The sequence below is a fragment of the Ranitomeya variabilis genome, chromosome 2 (genome assembly GCF_051348905.1).
Source record: "Ranitomeya variabilis isolate aRanVar5 chromosome 2, aRanVar5.hap1, whole genome shotgun sequence".
NCBI classification, from domain to species: domain Eukaryota; kingdom Metazoa; phylum Chordata; class Amphibia; order Anura; family Dendrobatidae; genus Ranitomeya; species Ranitomeya variabilis.
This window is the reverse complement of record NC_135233.1, coordinates 228,722,834-228,747,196: the sequence shown is the minus strand read 5'-3', so window position 1 is coordinate 228,747,196 and position 24,363 is coordinate 228,722,834. Positions and strand designations below refer to the sequence as shown.

The following is a 24,363-nucleotide window of genomic DNA, read 5'->3' as shown; positions in this document are numbered from 1 at the left end:
AACGCTATAAAACATTATGCATTATGCATCCTATCATTTAGAATGTATTCTGCATGTTTTGTGCACAAGGTGCATTTTTTTTCCGCAAAAAAAACGCATCGCGGTAAAAAAAGCAGCATGTTCATTAACCCCTTTCTGACATCAGACATACTATCCCGTCGAGGTGGGGTGGGCCCGTATGACCACCGACGGGATAGTACGTCATACGCGATCGGCCGCGCTCACGGGGGGAGCGCGGCCGATCGCGGCCGGGTGTCAGCTGCATATCGCAGCTGACATCCGGCACTATGTGCCAGGAGCGGTCACGGACCGCCCCCGGCACATTAACCCCTGGCACACCGCGATCAAACATGATCGCGGTGTACCGGCGGTATAGGGAAGCATTGCGCAGGGAGGGGGCTCCCTGCGGGCTTCCCTGAGACCCTCGGAGCAACGCGATGTGATCGCTTTGCTCCGAGGGTCTCCTAGCTCCCTCCTCGCCGCAGGTCCCGGATCCAAGATGGCCGCGGCATCCGGGTCCTGCAGGGAGGGAGGTGGCTTACCGAGTGCCTGCTCAGAACAGGCGCTGGTAAGCCTGCAGCCCTGCACAGCAGATCGTCGATCTGACAGAGTGCTGTGCACACTGTCAGATCAATGATCTGTAATGTCCCCCCCTGGGACAAAGTAAACAAGTTTAAAAAAAAATCTCCACATGTGTGTAAAAAAAAATAAAAAAAATATCCTAAATAAAGAAAAAAAAATATATATATTATTCCCATAAATACATTTCTTTAGCTAAATAAAATAAAAAAAACAATAAAAGTACACATATTTAGTATCGCCGTGTCCGTAACGACCCAACCTATAAAACTGCCCCACTAGTTAACCCCTTCAGTAAACACCCTAAGAAGAAAAAAAAAACGAGGCAAAAAACAACGCTTTATAACAAAAAGTGGAATAACACGCGATCAAAAAGACTGATATAAATAACCATGGTACCACTGAAAACGTCATCTTGTCCCGCAAAAAAACGAGCTGCCATACAGCATCATCAGCAAAAAAATAAAAAAGTTATAGTCCTGAGAATAAAGCGATACCAAAATAATTATTTTTTCTATAAAATAGTTTTTATCGTATAAAAGCGCCAAAACATAAAAAAATGATATAAATGAGATATCGCTGTAATCGTACTGACCCAACGAATAAAACTGCTTTATCAATTTTACCAAACGCGGAACGGTATAAACGCCTCCCCCAAAAGAAATTCATGAATAGCTGGTTTTTGATCACTCTGCCTCACAAAAATCGGAATAAAAAGTGATCAAAAAATGTCACGTGTCCGAAAATGTTACCAATAAAAACGTCAACTCGTCCCGCAAAAAACAAGATCTCACATGACTCTGTGGACTCAAATATGGAAAAATTACAGCTCTCAAAATGTGGTAACGCAAAAAATATTTTTTGCAATGAAAAGCGTCTTTCAGTGTGTGACGGCTGCCAATCATAAAAATCCGCTAAAAAAGCCGCTATAAAAGTAAATCAAACCCCCCTTCATCACCCCCTTAGTTAGGGAAAAATAAAAAAATTAAAAAATGTATTTATTTCCATTTTCCCATTAGGGTTAGGGGTAGGGCTAGAGTTAGGACTAGAGTTTTGGCTAGGGTTAGGGTTAGGGCAAGGGTTAGGGTTAGGGTTGGGGCTAGGGTTAGGGTTGGGGCTAGGGTTAGGGCTGGGTTGGGGCTAGGGTTAGGGCTAGGGTTAGTGTTAGGGCTAGGGTTAGGGCTAGTGTTACGGCTAGTGTTAGGGCTAGTGATAGGGCTAGGGTTATTGCTAGGGTTAGGGCTAGGGTTGGGGCTACAGTTAGGGTTGGGGCTAAAGATAGGGTTAGGGTTTGGATTACATTTACGGTTGGGAATAGGGTTGGGTGTGTCTGGGTTAGAGGAGTGGTTAGGGTTACTGTTGGGATTAGGGTAAGGGGTGTGTTTGGATTAGGGTTTCAGTTATAATTGGGGGGTTTCCACTGTTTAGGCACATCAGGGGCTCTCCAAACGGGACATGGCATCCGATCTGAATTCCAGCCAATTCTGCATTGAAAAAGGAAAACAGTGCTCCTTCCCTTCAGAGCTCTCCCGTGTGCCCAAACAGGGGTTTACCCCAACATATGGGGTATCAGCGTACTCAGGACAAATTGGACAACAACTTATGGGGTCCAATTTATCCTGATACCCTTGTGAAAATACAAAACTGGGGGCTAAAAAATCATTTTTGTGAAAAAAAAAAGAATTTTTATTTTCACAGCTCTGCGTTATAAACTGTAGTGAAACACTTGGGGGTTCAAAGTTCTCTCAACACATCTAGATAAGTTCCTTGGGGGGTCTAGTTTCCAATATGGGGTCACTTGTGGGGGTTTGTACTGTTTGGGTACATCAGGGGCTCTGCAAATGCAACGTGACGCCTGCAGACCAATCCATTTAAGTCTGCATTCCAAATGGCGCTCCTTCCCTTCCGAGCTCTGTCATGCGCCCAAACAGTGGTTCCCCCCCACATATGGGGTATCAGCGTACTCAGGACAAATTGGACAATATCTTTTGGGGTCCAATTTATCCTGATACCCTTGTGAAAATACAAAACTGGGGGCTAAAAAATCATTTTTGTGAAAAAAAAAAAAGAATTTTTATTTTCACGGCTCTGCGTTATAAACTGTAGTGAAACACTTGGGGGTTCAAAGCTCTCAAAACACATCTAGATAAGTTCCTTAGGGGGTCTACTTTCCAAAATGGTGTCACTTGTGAGGGTTTTTAATGTTTAGGCACATCAGGGGCTCTCCAAATGCAACATGGCATCCCATCTTAATTCCAGTCAATTTTGCATTGAAAAGTAAAATAGCGCTCCTTCCCTTCCGAGCTCTGCTATGCGCCCACACAGTGGTTTACCCCCACATATGGGGTATCGTCGTACTCAGGACAAATTGCACAACAACTTTTGTGGTCTAATTTCTTCTCTTACCCTTGGGGAAATAAAAAAATGGGGGCGAAAAGATCATTTTTGTGAAAAAAATATGATTTTTTATTTTTACGGCTCTGCATTATAAACTTCTGTGAAGCACTTGTTGGGTCAAAGTGCTCACCACACATCTAGATAAGTTCCTTAAGGGGTCTACTTTCCAAAATGGTGTCACTTGTGGGGGGTTTCAATGTTTAGGCACATCAGGGGCTCTCCAAACGCAACATGGCGTCCCATCTCAATTCCAGTCAATTTTGCATTGAAAAGTCAAATGGCGCTCCTTCCCTTCCGAGCTCTGCCATGCGCCCAAACAGTGGTTTACCCCCACATATGGGGTATCAGCGTACTCAGGACAAATTGTGCAACAAATTTTGGGGTCTATTTTCTCCTGTTACCCTTGGTAAAATAAAACAAATTGGAGCTGAAGTAAATTTTTTGTGAAAAAAAGTTAAATGTTCATTTTTATTTAAACATTCCAAAAATTCCTGTGAAACACCTGAAGGGTTAATAAACTTCTTGAAAGTGGTTTTGAGTAGCTTGAGGGGTGCAGTTTTTAGAATGGTGTCACACTTGGGTATTTTCTATCATATAGACCCCTCAAAATGACTTCAAATGAGATGTGGTCCCTAAAAAAAAATGGTGTTGTAAAAATGAGAAATTGCTGGTCAAATTTTAACCCTTATAACTCCGTCACAAAAAAAAATTTTGGTACCAAAATTGATGATGTAAAGTAGACATGTGGGAAATGTTACTTAAATATTTTGCGTGACATATGTCTGTGATTTAAGGGCATAAAAATTCAAAGTTGGAAAATTGCGAAATTTTCAAAATTTTCGTTTTTTTCACAAATAAACGCAAATTATATCGAAGAAATTTTACCACTATCATGAAGTACAATATGTCATGAGAAAACAATGTCAGAATCGCCAAGATCCGTTGAAGCGTTCCAGAGTTATAACCTCATAAAGAGACAGTGGTCAGAATTGTAAAAATTTGCCCGGTCATTAACGTGCAAACCACCCTTGGGGGTGAAGGGGTTAATTTTGCGGATTTTCCGCGGTTTTCCCGCAATTCTATGCATTTGGAAAAAACACACAAAAAACGCATCAAAAACGTGTCAAAAACGCATGCAGATTTCTGGCAGAAATGTTCGGTTTTTGTCAGGAAAATTTCTGCAAGAAATCCTGACGTGTGCACATACCCTTAGGATCAGGACTTGTCAAAATCGAAAGTTATTTATTTATTTTTTTTATTCAAAAAGTTTTGCCGAGTACAATGGAACACATCGCATCCGGGGCCGAAATGAGTAAGTGACTGTTCTACAAAACCTCACACAGGGCAGAGTTTACAGGAAGTGATTGCATAAAGCGATTTCCAATATATGTTTTAAGTTGAAATACTTTTTTTCCCCATAAGGCCAAAGTCAGACGTCTATGAAACACAGTCCGAGTAGGTGATGTCCAGACCGCCCGCCGGACTCCTGACCTGAACTTAACAGTCTCATAGGCGAATATTGATGTCAGCACGTCTGAATTCGGTCTAAGGCCGGGGTCACACTAGACCGTAATACGGACGAGTGCTATGCGATAAAAAATCGCATAGCACTCGGCCCAATGTTAATTTATGGTGCAGCTCCCATCATCCGATATTTTCTCCGCCGTATTCAGGATCCGAGTGAAATCACAGCATGCTGCGATTGTTAGCGTATCTCGTCCGAGACTCGCCAATGCAAGTCTATGGGTGCGAGAAAACGGATTACACACGGACCATGCGTGTGCATTGCTAGAAATACGCAGCGGTGTTCTCTAGAAAAGCCGGTAATTCAATTGCCGGCTTTTCATTTCTCCTGCCTAAACCCGACATGATATGAGAAATGGTTCACATACAGTAAACCATGTCATATCCCCCTTTTTTTTGCATATTCCACACTACTAATGTTAGTAGTGTGTATGTGCAAAATTTGGGTGCTGTAGCTGCTAAAATAAAGGGTTAAATGGCGGAAAAAATTGGCGTGGGCTCCCGCGCAATTTTCTCCGCCAAAGTGGTAAAGCCAGTGACTGACAGCAGATATTAATAGCCTAGAGAGGGTCCATGGTTATTGGCCCCCCCCTGACTACAAACATCTGCCCCCAGCCACCCCAGAAAAGGCACATCTGGAAGATGCGCCTATTCTGGCACTTGGCCTCTCTCTTCCCACTCCCGTGTAGCGGTGGGATATGGGGTAATGAAGGGTTAATGCCACCTTGCTATTGTAAGGTGACATTAAGCCAGATTAATAATGGAGAGGCGTCAATTATGTCACCTATCCATTATTAATCCAATAGTACGAAATGGTTAATAAAACACACACACACATTATTAAAAAGTATTTTAATGAAAGAAACAAACAGGTTGTTTTAGTATTTTATTGCTCTCTCAATCCATCCGGAACACCCTCGCTTGGCAAAATAATAAACCAACAATATACATACCCTCTGATGAACTGTCAGGTCCCACGAGGTAATCCATCTGAAGGGGTTAATTATTTTACAGGCAGGAGCTGCGCTAAAGCACTCGCTCGTGTCTGTAATCCCCGGGTGATGAAAGGAAAGCTGAGTGATCTTTACTTACATTGAGTTGCGGTGAGGCGCCCTCTGGCCTTTTCTGGGGTGGCTGGGGGCAGATGTTTGTAGCCACGGGGGGGGCCAATAACCATGGACCCTCTCTAGGCTATTAATATCTGCCCTCAGTCACTGGCTTTACCACTCTGGCGGAGAAAATTGAGCGGGAGCCCACGCCAATTTTTTCCGCCATTTAACCCTTTATTTAACACGCTACAGCGCCCATATTTTGCACATACACACTACTAATATTAGTAGTGTAGAATATGCAAAAAAAAGGGGGATATGAGATGGTTTACTGTATGTAAACCATGTCTCATATCCTCTCGGGTTTAGGCAGGAGTAATGAAAAGCCGGCAATTGAATTACCGGCTTTTAACATATCTCATGCTGAATTAAATATAAATACAGAATATATATATATGTGTCTCAATGACATATATATATATATATATATATATATATATATATATATATATATATATATATATATATATATATATATATATATATATATATATATATATATATATATATACACTCACTGGCCACTTTATTAGGTACACCTGTCCAACTTCTTGTTAACACTTAATTTCTAATCAGCCAATCACATGGCGGCAACTCAGTGCATTTAGGCATGTAGACATGGTCAAGACAATCTCCTGCAGTTCAAACCGAGCATCAGTATGGGGAAGAAAGGTGATTTGAGTGCCTTTGAACGTGGCATGGTTGTTGGTGCCAGAAGGGCTGGTCTGAGTATTTCAGAAACTGCTGATCTACTGGGATTTTCACGCACAACCATCTCTAGGGTTTACAGAGAATGGTCCGAAAAAGAAAAAAAATCCAGTGAGCGGCAGTTCTGTGGGCGGAAATGCCTTGTTGATGCCAGAGGTCAGAGGAGAATGGGCAGACTGGTTCGAGCTGATAGAAAGGCAACAGTGACTCAAATCGCCACCCGTTACAACCAAGGTAGGCCTAAGAGCATCTCTGAACGCACAGTGCGTCGAACTTTGAGGCAGATGGGCTACAGCAGCAGAAGACCACACCGGGTACCACTCCTTTCAGCTAAGAACAGGAAACTGAGGCTACAATTTGTACAAGCTCATCGAAATTGGACAGTAGAAGATTGGAAAAACATTGCTTGGTCTGATGAGTCTCGATTTCTGCTGCGACATTCGGATGGTAGGGTCAGAATTTGGCATAAACAACATGAAAGCATGGATCCATCCTGCCTTGTATGGAGCATCTTTGGGATGTGCAGCCGACAAATCTGCGGCAACTGTGTGATGCCATCATGTCAATATGGACCAAAATCTCTGAGGAATGCTTCCAGCACCTTGTTGAATCTATGCCACGAAGAATTGAGGCAGTTCTGAAGGCAAAAGGGGGTCCAACCCGTTACTAGCATGGTGTACCTAATAACGTGGCCGGTGAGTGTATATGTATACTGTATATATGTTTTAACGAACATTGGAGCACATAAATCCATTAGATGTCGGTTTTGCAAGCCTGCGAGAAAATCTCGGCATACGGATGCCATACGGATGTCACACGGATGTCAAAGGGATAATTTGATGCGAGGAAATCGCATCCTCGCACTGCACACGGATCACTGTTTTGGAAACATTTGTGCGATTCTCGTCCGTGAAAAACGGACCCTTTTTTTATACGTTGTGTGTGTCCCCGGCCTAATTCTCAGTCTGAATGTGAGCTGAGTCCACCAAGAGTATGAAGGAGGTCTTGTTACTTACTTTCCAATGGGCAGGTGATTTTGTATGCATGGACTGACTGGAACGCTCTGAAAACTTCACGTTCTCTCTATTATCAGGGAAACCCCTTTAAATTATGACTATTTTTATTACTACAATATAATAATTCACAAAGACACATTATACGGTTGTGATATTAATAATGCTGAGCCCCAATCTTTCTTTTCCAGCAGCTTCGCTTTATGATTGATTTTCAAGTTTATTACAAAACTTCTTTTAAAAAGTTGTGAACACATTTCGTAAGCAGGCACTCCCATATTGCACTCCCATACTTCACACATCTGCTTAAAAAAAACAAAAACAAACAGTCCATGTGTGTTTGCAGCGCCCCCACTGCCGCAGGGCCGAGGGGTACCCGGTAACGGGCCTCTGAGTCTCTGCTCTGGGAGTGTCACGGTGGCTAGGCCCGGTCCGCGACCCTGCTGAGGGGCGCCCTATAATAGGTGTTCGTGATGGTGATGATGTTGTGGTGGTGCGATGCAGGTTGTAGTAAATAACGAGGACACCAGGTTGCAGTCTCTTTACCTCTTTACTGAAGGCTTCAGGATCCTCAATCCGGAATACGGTTAACCGGGCTGCGCAAGCCTGGCCGGTCCGATGGCACCTCCAGAGCTCCCTTTGCAGGTGGAAATCTGTGCCTACCTTCTAGCGCTTGTGTGTTGTGGTCCTCCCCTGCTGTGCTTACGGGATAGTCCCCACAACTGTTGTGTCTGTTTCTCGTGTTCCCTCACAACTCGATTCTGATGTTCTTCCACGTCCCCCAGATCTTATGGTTAGGACGCACCCGTATGACGGGGAGGCTCGGAGCTCTTCCGGGACTCTAGCGTCGCCCCCCCCACTCCTGTTGTTACCCCCCCTGTGTCTTCCTAGGTCAATTGGGTGAGACAGCCCGCCTATAACTGACTGTCCTGCCGTAGGTTTGAAGTTTGGCCTGGAGCTCTATACTTCCTCGGCGTTCCGGCCACCGGTTACGCGCCTCAGTAGGATGTTGCCTCGTCTTACAGCACGACTCCTACTGGTATTCTCCTTGTTGCGTTGATCTCGTTTCTCACTCAGCACAATAAACCTCGCTTCTTGTCCTTTCTTGGGGTACCGCCGCTATATCGTGGCGCGGTCCCGTAACGTTCTCTCTGATTGCTAGGCCTCTGTCAGGATCCCACCCCTGACAGGGACCCCTCTGAATCTTCCCCTACAACACCCTCTGCCACAAGGTGTTGCCTGGTTCCAACCCAGTCAGCTTCTGTCTAACTTTCTGCCTAACCCCCAGTTTTACCAGATTGTGAGGAGTGGCCTAATACATAGAACCCTTAGCTCCCCCTAGAGGCCAGACTGTGAAGTGAATTGGTGACTGTGATACCTGGTCAGAAGAACTCCTTCAGTGCCATCAGACGTACCATAGCCGCCCTTAGCGGCGGAGCATCAGTACTGCAACGACCAGGACTCTGGGGCGCTGCATATGTGTGTACTATCCATATGCACTCTGTGGATTCTTATGTGGTATTTCCTGATGAAGGCGTTCTTTGAAACTCAAAACGCGTTGAGTAAAGACCACTTTTAATAATACCTTTGGACTACATGATTCAGCAGCGCAGAATTTGACCACATTCTCCTACGTTGTATACACTCTGTGTGACATCCGTGTGCTGTCCGTGTGACGTAGTGGAATAGAATGCGAAATCGAAATGACAGATTTTTAGGTTTTAAAGGTGAGCAAAAGTAGAGATGGATAGTAGATATCCATGAGATATATAATTAGTGGCTTGTGTGTGTAGCTTACTGTATATATGTATTGCGCTAATAAATAAAAAATTAAACCAGCAATGGAAAAGCAAACAGCGGAGAGCTAGTATCAGACAGGGAAGGTCCATGGTTATTGGGCCCTTCAGTCAAAAAGTACAAGCCCACAACCACTCCAGAATTGGTGCATCACATTAGATGCTCCAATACTAGCTCTACATTCGTCATGCTAGCCCTGGTGCGTTGGCAATTGGGGTAATGGAGCTTGGGGTTCAGGTTAGCTGTGAACTGTCCAAAAACACAGCTGACATCAAGTCCTGTTGTTAGTAACGGAAAGGCGTCAATAAAAAAAAAAATAACACGCACGAAAAAAATACTTTTCAAATAAACACTCCCTGGTTCACTACTTTTTTTTAAATAAAAATCCCACGCAGGTCCGACGTAGTCCACCTAATACGATGTAGTCCAATAGAATCCAGCAAAACGCATTGAATCCTGATTGTGTAAAGACTATGAAGCCTCGTTCTGATCCACTACTGGATCATACTGCGCTGTGCAAGACCCAGCGGCTCTGAATAGTGGTGACATCAGTAACGTTACCGCCCATCAGAGCCGCCGGGTCACGCAGAGGGCAGTGTGATCCGGTAGTGGTTGTTTGTAAACACAATGGAGCCTCAGAACAAGGCTCCACAGTCTTGGCACAAAGGATTCAATGGACTTTGCTGGATTTCCTTGGGCTACGTCGGATTCAGTTGACTACGGCGGACTTGTGTGGGATTTTTTTTTTATAAAGTGGTGATTCAGGGAAAAGGTCTGATAGACACCTCTCCATTACTAACACCAGGATTTGATGTCAAACGTGTTTTTGGACAATTCACAGCGGACATTAACTCCATACCCCATTAGCCACTGAACCAGGGCAATCGGGAAGAGTGAAGGCGAAGCGTCAGAATTGGAGCACTCACGTGATGTGCCACTTCTGAGGGGGCTGTGGGCTAGTATTATTAGGTTCGGAAGAGCCCAATAACCATGGACTTTCCCAGCCTGATAATATCAGCTCTCAACTGTCTGCTTTACCTTTGCTGCTTACAAAAAATGTTGGAGACATTTATTTATTAGGTTAATACATGTACCGTAAACTACACACGGATATCACTAAGTATATATCTCATGGATATCTATCTCTTTATATCTTTGCACATCTAACACCTAAAAATCTGTCATTTCTATTCTGCATTCTATTCCGGTACATCTCACACAGATGTCACACTTTTATGTCATCCATGTGCGCGTTTGTGGTATATATTGTCATCCGTGCTGCCAGAAAAAAACTAACGTCTACGTGTGGGTCACACGGACACGGACATGTGCAGTCACATAGATTATAATGGGTGCACGTGTGTACGTATAAAGGGGGCCTAATACGGAGTCAAACCCCCTTGCGGAGGGGCAGAAGTGCATTTATTTTTAAAGCCCCAATTATTTAAAGGGGTTCTCCAAGAATTAAAAAAAAACATGGCTGCGTTATTTCAGGAACAGCGCCAACTCTGACTAGTATGTGTTATTGCAACTCCGCTGCATTAACTTCAGTGGGACTGAGTTTCACTACCAGACACACTCCATGGTCAGGGGTGGCGCTGTTTCAGAATTTTTTTTCTTTTTGGTGAATTAGCCCTATTTAATGAATGCTTTTTTCTTTTTCAATGTATATATGGCAAATCTTTGTGCTCAGATTGATTCTCCCAGAATTAGGACAACACATTCCCCTGGTACTAAGCTACCAAAACAACACCTGTATAGATCAAAGAGGACCGGCATGCCAAGTTACGAATCATAGCAGAGCCATATTTCGGTCACCATTTAGGAAATATTGCGACAGCTTTACGAGGGCAGCGGCGACCAGCTGGCATCACAGTACCCACTCACAATACAGGACACGGGGGCAATGACATGGACTCATTATATAAGAACAGCTGTCACTGCTGCTCCTGCCACCCTCCCCCCTGCACTCACCGGGGCCATAGGAGCACTCAGAGGTCCCCTCTGGTCACCAGGCCTGGTCTTGGGTGTCAGGATAGTTCCACTTGCCGGTAGCCACAATATTCCTCCTTCTTCCTTCTTGGATCAATCCTTCGCTCCCAATACACAGCACATCTCTATGCATCTACCTATGAGCAGCCTAGAAGAGACTGTCTCTAAGTATTCAAGGGGAGTTCCTCCTCTACGCAACATTGGGGCCAATCCTTCTACATTTGGGGTATCCTCTCTTCTGATCACATTATACCTTCACCCGGATGAGCTCTTCGTTCTTCCTTTATCAGGGTCTATCTTCCAGCTCGAGGGTCTCAATCTATATTCCAGGCCTCTCAATCCAAAATAAAAGGGTCTCTGTCTACGTGAGGGTCTGTCACTTAAATCCACCTACGCAGATTGTCCGTCATAATGCAACCATCTCTTCTTCTTTTTCCCCCAATCAGTCTGTGATCTCATTGCCTTTAGTATGTAAGGGGGTCTCTTTCTGTGTCAGGGTCTCTCCCCTTTCTGCAGATTGCTAAAGTCTGCAGCTGCTAGATGGAAGCAGTGCATGAGAGCAGCGGGGTCCTAGTGCCCACATGTCTACAGTGGTGCTGAAATAATGCAATCATTACAGAAGTAAAGAGGGGGAATGTTATCTGTATGCATGATACATATGTGGACATTACTTATATACGCACATTTCATGTACGTCTTTCATGTACGTCTTGATTTTACCTTGGCACATCTCAGTTGCCCTTTAAACTTGGAATGTGTGGTATCTGAGCGATAGTGATGTGTAGGGCAGCGGGATTAACCAGCTAAATCCACATTCCATATTTGTACATTATTAAGGACTTTGGACGCTATGCTCTGCCAACGGCATTATCTGAAACAACTAATGCTGTATGTATTCTCATTGAAAGACAAAAGAGGTCATCCCGGCGGGAGGAAATCTGTTAGAAAATCTAAGAAAACCCAATGTTTTAGGCAATTAAGAAATATCATCATACATTAGGTGTCATTCAAATGTCAGGGGGTTTTTTTACGTATGAGAAAAACACATGGAATTTCATCAGTTATTTACATCAGTTTATTTCACTGGTGAGAAAATAAAGCTTCGTTGAGACATTGGATTTTTTGCGCACAAGAAAATCGGACCAATTATTCTTATCAGAGTTTGGTCTGAGTGTCATCCGTTTTTCTTGTATGTGGAGAAATTAAAAAAAGAAAAGTTTCCCCGCCTTCTATATTCTGGCAGTCCATGAAAATCAGACTGCACTCTGAAGTCATGCGAGTGCAGTCTGATTTTTTCACCGACCGTTGACTTGCAATGCCAATTTTGATCTGACCCTCGTATCCAAATGAGACATTTCCCTGCAATCTTGGGCTGCGAAAAATCACGGACATGTAAATTGCTTAATAGACTATCACACGGATAGCACTTATACGTGAAGAACGAACGTTTGAATAATGCCTAGATTGAGTTTCTCCACCTTCTTCTATCTGTCAGTGAAAAACAGACAGCACACAGATGGCATTCGAATGCCATCAGATCCATTGACTTGGATTGCTGATTGTGATCAGACCCTCCGATCAATATCAGACATGTCTCCGTGATTTTGCAAGGGCCACTTGATCTGAAGAAAAAATCTGACGTGAACAGCTCCATGGACTATGTGCATACATTGAGTAAATGGATTTAGAAATTTCTGCACCATTTCTGCATCTCTTGGCACTAAAAACGCGCTTTTTTTATGCGTATTTGATGCGTTTTTGCCCTGCATTTTTTGACCGAATTGAGTGAAGACAATGGTGAAAAACGCACAGAGAACTGAAACGCTGCAAGTCAAAAATTCTCAACGTGTGCATGACACTTCAAGTTTCACATTCGCTTTGCTGGCATCACGATTGCTTTGGTTTTTGCAAGCAAATTTGCATGGCAAAAATCCACCAAAAGTGCACCAAATCTGCAACATGTGCACAAACCGTAAGGGTATGTGTCCATGTTCAGGAAACGCTGAGTTTTTGACGCAGCGTTGAGCAGCATGCATAAAAAACGCAGCGTCCAGATGTTACAGCATAGTGGAGGGGATTTCATTAAATCCTGTCTCCACTATGCAGTAAAAGACGCATGCGGCACACCCGAGAAAACTCACATGTGGCGCGTCTTTTAAGAACACAGCATGTCCTTACATTGCAGAAAAAAATCAAGGACAACGCAGATGACCTGCCAGTGAACTCAGGTGCAGATTTGGTCAGGATTTTGGCCGGCGTCACACTAGCAAGTTTTACGGACGTATGAGCGCAGAAAATACATCCGGAAAATACGCATAACACACGGCCCAATGATTCTCTATGTCCCAGCTCCTATCAGCCGTATTTTACGGATCCGTATTATACGGTCTTCTACGGCCGTAGAAAATCGCAGCATGCTGCGTTTGTCACTGTATTGCGCAAAAAAAAATCGCCAATGAAAGTCTATGGGGGCGAGAAAAATACGGATTACACACGGACCAACAGTGTGACTTGCGAGAAATACGCAGCGGCGTTCTATAGAAAAGTCGGTAATTCAATTGCCGGCTTTTCATTTCTCCTTCACAAACCCGACATGATATGAGACATGGTTTACATACAGTAAACCATCTCATATCCTTTTTTTTTGCATATTCCACACTACTAATGTTAGTAGTGTGTATGTGCAAAATTTGGGCGCTGTAGCTTGTAAAATAAAGGGTTAAATGGCGGAAAAAATTGGCGTGGGCCAATATTACAACACCCTGTGTCTTTATTTCATTAAAATACTTTTAAATAATGTGTGTGTGTTTTATTAACCATTTCGTACTATTGGATTAATAATGGATAGGTGTCATAATTGACGCCTCTCCATTATTAATCTGGCTTAATGTCACCTTACAATAGCAAGGTGACATTAACCCTTCATACCCCATATCCCACTGCTACACGGGAGTGGGAAGAGAGTGGCCAAGTGCCAGAATAGGCGCATCTTCCAGATGTGCCTTTTCTGGGGTGGCTGGGGGCAGATGTTTGTAGCCAGGGGGGGCCAATAACCATGGACCCTCTCCTGGCTATTAATATCTGCCCTCAGTCACTGGCTTTACCACTCTGGTGGAGAAAATTGCGCGGGAGCCCACGCCAATTTTTTCCGCCATTTAACCCTTTATTTTACAAGCTGCAGCGCCCAAATTTTGCACATACACACTACTAACATTAGTAGTGTGGAATATGCAAAAAAAAAGGGATATGAGATGGCTTACTGTATGTAAACCATGTCTCATATCCTGTCGGGTTTGGGAAGGAGAAATGAAAAGCCGGCAATTGAATTACCGGCTTTTCACATATCTCGCGCTGAATTAAATATAAATACAGTGTATATATATATATATATATATATATATATATATATATATATATATATATATATATATATATATAGTGTGTGTGTCTCAATGACATTATATATATATATATATATATACACTGTATATATATATATATATATACTGTATATAAGTTTTAACGAACATTTGAGCACATAAATCCATTAGATGTCGGTTTTGCAAGCCTGCGAGAAAATATCGCAGTGCGGATGCCATACGGATTACATACGGAGGATGCCATGCGCAAAATACGCTGCCACACCCTGCCTACGGATGACATACGGATCACTATTTTGGGAACATTTCTGCGTATTACGGCCGTAATAAATGGACCGTATTTACATACGCTGAGTGTGACGCGGGCCTTAACCTGCATAAAATCCTGACCAAATCCTGAAGCAATCCTGAACGTGGACACATACCCTTAGGGTATGTGTCCACGGTCAGTAAACGCTGCTTGTTTGACGCTGCGCAGAGCTGCAGCGTCAAACACGCAGCGTCCAGATGTTCCAGCATAGTGGAGGGGATTTTATGAAATCCCGTGTCCACTATGCGTGGAAACACGCATCCGACTTCCCTGCGACTCCGGACATGCTGCACGTCTTTTCAGGTCGCAGCATGTCCGTGCTACCTGCGGCGACGCTGCGTCGCCGCAAGTAATATCACAGGGCGCTATGTGAGGGTGCGATGATCCCGGATGTGTACAGTTAACACATCCGGCATCATCGCGTCCCAGAAAGGGGGCGGGGCTTAGCGCCGAGCGGCTTCGCCGCTCCGGCGATACCGCCGGCCATCCTGACCGTGGACACGTACCCTTAGAGACAAAATTCTAAAATATCACACTTTATGATATCTGTACACATCTTTTTCAGGCCTGAACAAAGCAGTTCCAGCAAAGTGGATGGGAGTTTTAGAACTCTCGTGCTCACTGTGCTTTTTATTACTCCTATGGTGCGTATTTCAAATCTACAACATGTCAATTTTGTCTTGTGGTACGCTGAATTTTATGTGCAGAATTTTTCCACAGAATTTCAATAGATGCATAAGTCCGCAGGTAAAAAAAAAAAACACATGTGCATTTTTAGTGCATTCCCACTTCAAAAATGCATCAAAAAACTAAGTTTTGACAAAAGTATACCAGTAAGTTTAAAAAATAAAGCAGCTTTATTAAAAACATGACGTACCAACTAGAGACAAATCCGCAGTGTCAAAAACGTGATCAAAATGCATGTAAAAAAATTTAAGTTTAATGGGGAAAATAAGTAATTGATACACTGCTATTTTTGCAAGTTTTCCCACCTACTTTACTTTACTTAATTAACTTACATTTTATTGCATGAAATAAGTATTTGATACAATAGAAAAACAGAGCTTAATATTTTGTACAGAAACCGTTGTTTACCATTACAGAGGTCAGACGTTTCCTGTGGTTCTTGACCAAGATGGCACACGCTGCAGCAGAGGTTTTGGCCCACTCATCCATACACATTTTCTTCAGATCTTTAAGGTTTCAGGGCTGCCGCTGGGAAACATTGAGTTTAAACTAACTCCAAAGATTTTCTATTGGGTTCAGGTCTGGAGACTGGCTAGGCCACTCCAGGACCTTGGAATGCTTTTTACAGAGCCATTCCTTAGTTGCCTTGGCTGTGTGTTTTGGGTCATTGTCATGCTGGAAGACTCAGCCACCGACCATCTTCAATGCACTTACTGAGGGAAGCATGTTGTAGGCAAAAATCTCGCAATACATGACCCAATCCATCTATAAGAAGAGATACCGGAACGGGGGTACCTTTTGTCGTGCCGAGGCCGGAACTGTCGGGATTATCACCTTTGTTATCCGGGGAGAAGCTTAGAAACTGGGACCGACCTTTGCACTTGACAGCATAGGGGCGTAGAGGCAGCGGGAGGAAGACTTGGCGGGAACACGCAGCGCACAGCAGGAGAAGTTTGGTGCTCCGTCCTCTGAGCATCGTGACAGCCCAGTTCCGCGCTACTTGGTCCCTGCTGCCACCTACAAAGACTGTGACCGGAGAACTGTATTTCGCCCGTTGGCCCCTTCTGCTCAAGGTACTCAATGCCACGGATCAATAAATAATAATAAGTGCCGCCTAAGAGATACTGGGTGACTTACAGAGAACTTAACCCTTACCCGCATACTGCTGCCGACCTTTGTCAAGCCCCTACAGTGTGGGAGACTGTTCTTCTCTTGGCGACTCAGGACCCCACAAATGACGTCAAGGACTCTACTTCACCGCCAGTAACCCGATAGTCAATGCCTGCAGGTCTACACCAGACTCCCCACATGCTGACTGTGTCAGCACCACTGTGTACATCAAAGACTCTGCTTGCAGGAAGCCGTCGGACTGATAAGTTTACTCTTAAATGAACAGTCGTTATATCCTTTGCCCTCATTACTTCCCCCAGCACGCCCATTGTGCTTATATCACCTGCCTATACTTTTCCCTCTCCCTGCGTGGAGTATACCTGTTATAGTAATGTTAACTTTAGTCATTGCTCTGCCTCTTGTCCGTTACTGCATCCCGCAACCTGCTCACACGTCCTCCCTTTAATACGGCGCAGTCGTCCTGTCCCATTTGCAATAAAGCACCCCAAAGAATGATGTTTCCTCCACCATGCTTCTTGGTTGGGACGGTGTTCTTGGAGTTGTAATCATCCTTCTTCCTCCAAACACGGTGAGTAGAGTTGATACCAAAAAGTTCTATTTTGGTCTCATCTGACCACATGATCTTCTCCCATGCCTCCTCTGGATCATCCAGATGATCATTGGCGAACTTCAAACTGGCCTGGGCATATGAGCAGGGGGTCCTTGCATGTCCTGCAGGATTTTAATCCGTGACGGCATAGTGTATTACTAACGGTAATGTTTGAGAGTGTGGTCCCAGCTCTCTTCATTTCATTGACATAGTCCTCCCATGTAGTTCTGGGCTGATTGCTGACCTTTCTCAGAATCATCATTGCACCACGAGGCGAGATCGTGCACGGAACCCCAGACCGAGGAAGATTGACAGTCATCTTGTGCTCCTTGCATTTTCTAATAATTGCGCCAACAGTTGTTGCCTTCTCACTAAGCTGTGTGCCTATTGCCCAATAGCCCATCCCAGCCTTGTGCAGGTCTACAATTTTATCCCTGGTGTCCTTAGACAGCTCTTTGCCATGGTGAAGAGTTTGAGTGTGTGAACAGGTGTCTTTTATACAGGTAACAAGTTCAAACAGGTGCAATTAATACAGGTAATAAGTGCAGAGTAGGCGGTCTTCTTAAAGAAAAACTAACAAGTCTGTGAGACCCACAATTCTTGTTGGTAGGTGCTGGTTGGTAGGTGATCAAATACTTATTTCAAGCAATAAAATGCTATTTAATTATTTAAAAATAATACAACATGATTTTGTTTTTTTTGTTTTTTAATTTTAGATTCTGCCTCTCACAATTGAAGTTTACCAACGATAAAAATTACAGACCTCTCCATTCTTTGTGTCATGCTGCTGCAATGCAGGTAGGTGCAGGCTTCACTAGATGACAGTAGAGAGAAAGCAGGTCTGCACCTAAACAAGGCTAACCTGCAGTGCAACAGTGAGGCTACCACACGTGGCAGCAGAATAGTCAAAACAAATCGGGTCAAATCCTAGACTGAAGCGCTGTACCAAAGGAATAAGCAAACTCACGGTCAGAGACAAGCCAGGGGGTCAGTAACAGTCAGGAGCGGATAAGCCAAGACAAAGGACAGAAACAGGTCAGGATACATGCCAAGTCAAACCAGGGAGTCTGCACACTAAAGGGAAACACTGAGTCAAGACGGGAACAGGGGACAACAGAGACACGGGTTCAGAGAGCAAAAGCAGCAGGACAAATCAGAGCAATCAGAGTCAGCTACAGTAGCACTAGGCAGAAACTATAACTGACATGATCTGTGGGACACAGCGGGGCTAAATAGCATACCTGAGACCAGACTGAGGCTGAAAAAAGTTAACCCCTGATATGATCAGACCGGGAAAAGGGAAGACAGGACTCAAAACCCGGTCTGGATCATGACACTTTGTAGTTGGGAAAACTTGCAAAATCGTCAGTGTATCAAATACCTATTTTCTACACTGTGTATAGGGATTAATCCCATGCTAAGAGCTGAATCACACTATGACTTTAAGGCCATGTGCACACGTTGCGGATTTCTTGCAGAAATTTCCTGAAGAAAACCGGAAATTTTCTGCAAGAAATCCGCATTTTTTTTTTTGCGTTTTTTTTCCGTTTTTTTCGCCTTTTTTTTAGCATTCTGCAAGCGTAATTAGCTTGCAGAATGCTAAAGTTTTCCAAGCGATCTGTAGCATCGCTTGGAAAACTGACTGACAAGTTGGTCACACTTGTCAAACATACTGTTTGACAAGTGTGACCAACTTTTTACTATAGATGCAGCTTATGCAGCATCTATAGTAAAAGATAGAATGTTTAAAAATAATTAAAAAAATAAAAAAATGCTTATACTCACCCAGACATCTCATAAGCGGCGTCCGTTCGTCTTCCTATAGCTGGTCTGTGCGCACAGGGCCTTCCGTGACGTCACGGTCACGTGAGCGGTCACATGACCGCTCACGACCAATCACAGGACAGTGACGTCATCGGCAAGGTCCTTCGCCGCACACCAGCTACAGGAACCGAACGGCAGCGTGCAGCGGTGAGGCGGGAACACTGCGCGGGACATCGAGGGTGAGTATAGGACTATTTTTTATTTTATTTCTTATTTTTTGACCAGTTATATGGTGCCCAGTGCGTGGAGGAGAGTCTCCTCTCCTCCACCCTGGGTACCAACCGCACATAATCTGCTTACTTCCCGCATGGTGTGCACAGCCCTGTGCGGGAAGTAAGCAGATCAATGGACTCCTAGGTGTGCGGAATCCTTGCAATTCCGCATTTTTAATGAACATGTTGCTTTTTTTTCCGCTATGCGATTTTTTTGCGGAAAAAATCGCAACATTTGCACAAAAAATGCGGAATACCTTGTAAATAATAGGAGGCATATGTTAGCGTTTTTTTCGCGTTTTTATCACGTTTTTATAGCGAAAAAACGCGAAAAAACGCTAAAAATCCTGAACGTGTGCACATGGCCTAAGAGACAATGCTCCCCTCTTATTTGTGTGCACTTGTACTAGTCCTTTCTCCCCTGCTGTGTGCTGGTTTTGAACAAGAAGCAGGAAGTGTCTGTTCAGGAACAGAAGAGGGAGACTTGTGTCTGTGAGAGACAGGCAGGACTATAAGTGTGTCCTAACAACAAGAGACTGATAAATGAACTTAAAGGGAGAAGCTAGTGCCCAGTTAATAAAGGATCGATCACTAGGACCGTGTTAGGCCGGCGTCACACTCGGCGTAAGACAATACGGTCCGTATTTTACGGCCGTAATACGGCCGAAATACGGTGAAATGTTCCCAAAATAGTGATCCGTAGTCAGGGTGTGTCAGCGTATTTTGCGCATGGCATCCTCCGTATGTAATCCGTATGGCATCCGTACTGCGAGATTTTCGCGCAGGCTTGCAAAACCGACATCTAATGGATTTATGTGCTCAAATGTTCATTAAAACATATATACAGTGTATATATATATATGTCATTGAGACACATATATATATATATTCTGTATTTAGATTTCATTCAGCGCGATATCTGTGAACAGCCGGTAATTCAATTGCGGGCTTTTCATTTCTCCTGCACAAACCCGACAGGATATGAGACATGGTTACATACAGTAAACCATCTCATATCCCCTTTTTTTTTGCATATTCCACACTACTAATGTTAGTAGTCTGTATGTGCAAAATTTCAGCGCTGTAGCTGCTAAAATAAAGGGTTAAATCGCGGAAAAAATTGGCGTGGGCTCCCGCGCAATTTTCTCCGCCAGAATGGTAAAGCCAGTGACTGAGGGCAGATATTAATAGCCAGGAGAGGGTCCATGGTTATTGGCCCCCCCGTGGCTAAAAACATCTGCCCCCAGCCACCCCAGAAAAGGCAAATCTGGAAGATGCGCCTATTCTGGCACTTGGCCACTCTCTTCCCACTCCCTGTAGCGGTGGGATATGGGGTAATGAAGGGTTAATGCCACCTTGCTATTGGAAGGTGACATTAAGCCAGATTAATAATGGAGAGGCGTCAATTATGTCACCTATCCATTATTAATCCAATTTTAGGAAAGGGTTAAAAAACACACACACACACACACACACACGATTAAAAAGGATTTTAATGAAATAAACACAGCGGTTGTTGTAATAATTTATTGTTCTCGCAATCCATTTGCAGGCCCTCACTTGGCAAAATAATTAACGCACAATATACATACCTTCTGATGTCAGATCACGTCCCACGAAGTAATCCATCTGAAGGGGTTAACTAATATTACAGGCATGAGCTGCGATAAACCAGTCGCTCGTGCCTGTAATCCCCGGGTGCTGAAAGGAAAGCAGTGATCTGTACTTACATTGAGTCGCGGTGATGCGCCCCTGCTGGATGTTCTCATGAACTGCAGCCTGGGAACTTTTTCCCACGCTCCAGGTCATATGAGGACATCCACCAGGGGGCGCATCACCGCGACTGAAGGAAATGTAGGTCAATGACCTACATTTCATTCATTCGCCGGGGATTACAGGCACGGAGCACCGCTGCATTTGCAGGGCTCCTGCCTGTAATATTAGTTAACCCCTTCAGATGGATTACCTCGTGGGACGAGACGGTTCACCAGAAGGTATGTATCTTGTGCGTTTATTATTTTTCCAAGCGAGGGTCTGCAAATGGATTGCGAGAACAATAAATTATTACAACAACCGCTGTGTTTATTTCATTAAAATCCTTTTTAATCATGCGTGTGTGTGTTTTTTAACCCTTTCCTACAATTGGATTAATAATGGATAAGTGACATAATTGACGCCTCTCCATTAGTAATCTGGCTTAATGTCACCTTCCAATAGCAAGGTGGCATTAACCCTTCATTACCCCATATCCCACCGCTACAGGGAGTGGGAAGAGAGTGGCCAAGTGCCAGAATAGGCGCATCTTCCAGATGTGCCTTTTCTGGGGTGGCTGGGGGCAGATGTTTTTAGCCACGGGGGGGCCAATAACCATGGACCCTCTCCTGGCTATTAATATCTGCCCTCAGTCACTGGCTTTACCACTCTGGCTGAGAAAATTGCGCGGGAGCCCACGCCAATTTTTTCCGCCATTTAACCCTTTATTTCAGCAGCTACAGCGCCCAAATTTTGCATACACACACTACTAACATTAGTAGTGTGGAATATGCAAAAAAAATGGGGATATGAGATGGTTTACTGTATGTAAACCATGTCTCATATCCTGTCGGGTTTGTGAAGGAGAAGGAAAAAGCCGGCAATTGAATTACCGACTTTTCACTAACACCGCTGCGTATTTCTCGCAAGTCACACTGCAGGTCCGTGTGGAATCCCTATTTTTCTCGCCCCCATAGACTTTCATTGGCGTATTATTTGCGCAATACGCTGACAAACGCAGCATGCTGCGATTTTGTACGGCCGTAGAAAGCCGTATAATACTGAACCGTAATATACGGCTAATAGGAGCAGCCCCATTGAGAATAATTGTGCCGTATGTAATGCGAGTTTTACGGACGTAGTTTCTGCGCTCTTACGTCCGTAAAACTCGCCAGTGTGACGCCGGCCTTAGAAGGAAAGAGTCGCATTGAACAGCCATGGTGGTTCTCCCTGAGCACCTGCAACCTGAGAGAGAAAACAATGCTGTAGTACCAGTAATCTCTCAACATTGAAAGTGGAAATTAGCCTTTCCTGGATCCAGAAGAAGATGGATCAGTTAACCTGAAGGAAGAGCTCAACACAAGAAACTCGGCTCTGCTACATCAGCACCAAGCAGCAGCTGCCAGACCTTCTTCTAAGCACTGCAGAACTGTGAATGTGACACCAGTGTTCAACTGTTTTAGGGAGTACAGTAGGGTTCTTTAGGTAGGGCGCTGTAGCGGCGCAGCCCAATTATCGGAAGCCAGGTAGGCAGTTAGAAGAGAGTAGTCTGTAAAAATTGTTTATACTGTTTGTATTTAAGTTTGCATTGCCATAGCTGGAGTGCTCCAGCTATCTCTCCTTGTATCTAATATTGCTGTTATCATTTCAGTAACTGTTAGTCTTATTTTCTGGCATATAATCTACTGTCTTTTTGTTCCTGCCTCCTTGTCTACTGTACTGTATTTGACTCCTGACCAGTGGTGTCGTTCAAGCACCGCTGCAAGTTTACTAATTTACATGATAGGAGCAGAAATGCTGCAGAAAATGTGCAGTATGAAAAACTCACCAAAAGCTCATCATGGGGACATGTCCTTAAAGAAACACAACCATCAATGTTTTTATCCTCTTAATATATTGCAATCATCATAATACACAGCGCTCTGTACTTACAATTGCTCATTTTGCCCTTCTATCCAGTTAAATTTTCTTTTAATTTGTCATGAGTCACCGGCAAAAGTCTATGACAGGGGAAGGAAGGAGCAGCTGGATCAAGAGGTGAAGAGGGTAATAATAAATGCAGGGACAAGAGACTTCCTGTTTCTACATATAGTAGAGAAAAATGAGCTGGGTAGGAAGGGAAAATTATTAGCAATTGAAAGTGCACAGTGCTGTATAATATGGGCATAGAAGAGCCTAAATCGCAACCTTCCAGACAGGAGATGATGTTCAGCGGGTTAGATCATAGAAAACGTAGATCTTTTCCGGTGAATGAAAAAATTCAGGATTTAATTCTCCGAGAATGGAAGAAACCTGAAAAGAAAGGCTCCTTACCACCAGCATTGAAGTGCAGGTACCCCTTTGATGATCCAGCTGTGGATACCTGGGACAAAGCCCCTAAATTAGATGCTGCGGTGGCGAAAGCATCACAGAAAGACTCACTACCATTTGAGGACATGGGGACCCTTAAGGATCCTCTTGATAGGAAGGCAGAAACCTTCCTTAAAGGTACCTGGGAAATGGCGGCCGGATCTTTGAGACCGGCAGTAGCCGCAACATGTACAGCCAGATCCTTAATGGTCTGGCTAGATCAGTTGGAGTCCCAGCTTAAAGAGGGCGCTTCCAGATACATAATTCTAAATGCGCTACCAGTAATTAAAAATGCTGCTGCCTTCCTGTCAAACGCTTCAGTCGATTCAGTTAGAATGGTGGCCAGAGCGGCAGGACTTTCCAACGCGGCTCGTAGAGCCTTATGGTTGAAGTGTTGGTCAGGAGACTCAATCAAGATCAAAACTCTGCGCTATCCCATGCAAGGGGGAATATCTCTTCGGGCCTAACTTGGATGAGTTGCTAGAGAAAGCAGGAGATGACAAGAAAAAGTTCCCTAATTTGTCATCAGCATCCTACCGTCGTCCTTTCAACAAAAGGAGATTTGGTCGCGGAAGAAAACGCGTATCCTCACCCTCTAGAGATAATTTTAGATGGGAGGATAGACGCAGGAGAGGTACGGGTTTCGTCGTTCCTCAAAAGAACGTAAGAAACCGGACCAATGACTAGCAATCCCTGTGGGGGGGCAGATTGGCAGCCTTCTCTTCAGCATGGTCTGACATCACGAATAGTGACTGGGTCCGAGGCATAATATCGTATGGTCTGAGACTTGAGTTTGTTCACTGGCCTCGAGATAAGTTTAAGTTAACCCCTTTGCGTTCTTCCCCCCTTGAACAGACAGCTTTGGAAGCGGTGGTCATAAATTTATGCCTTAAAAAAGTTCTGATTGAAATTCCGGAATCAGAGAGATGGAGAGGGTTCTACTCACCTCTATTTCTGATTTAAAAACCAGATAAATTGTTTAGAACTATTATAAATCTTAAGTCCCTTAA

At 44.0% G+C, this 24,363-nt stretch overlaps 1 protein-coding gene across 1 annotated transcript in view; it reads right to left on the bottom strand.

Moving 5' to 3' along the window:
• ST6GALNAC6 (ST6 N-acetylgalactosaminide alpha-2,6-sialyltransferase 6) overlaps positions 1–11,677 on the bottom strand; it is a 52,908-nt gene extending 41,231 nt beyond the window's left edge. Inside the window, exon 1 of the mRNA XM_077283907.1 lies at positions 11,102–11,677. Within this exon, the coding sequence (XP_077140022.1) occupies positions 11,102–11,110 (9 nt within the window). The 5' untranslated portion in view covers positions 11,111–11,677. The remainder of the gene's footprint in view (positions 1–11,101) is intronic.
• Between the last annotated feature and the right edge of the window lie 12,686 nt (positions 11,678–24,363).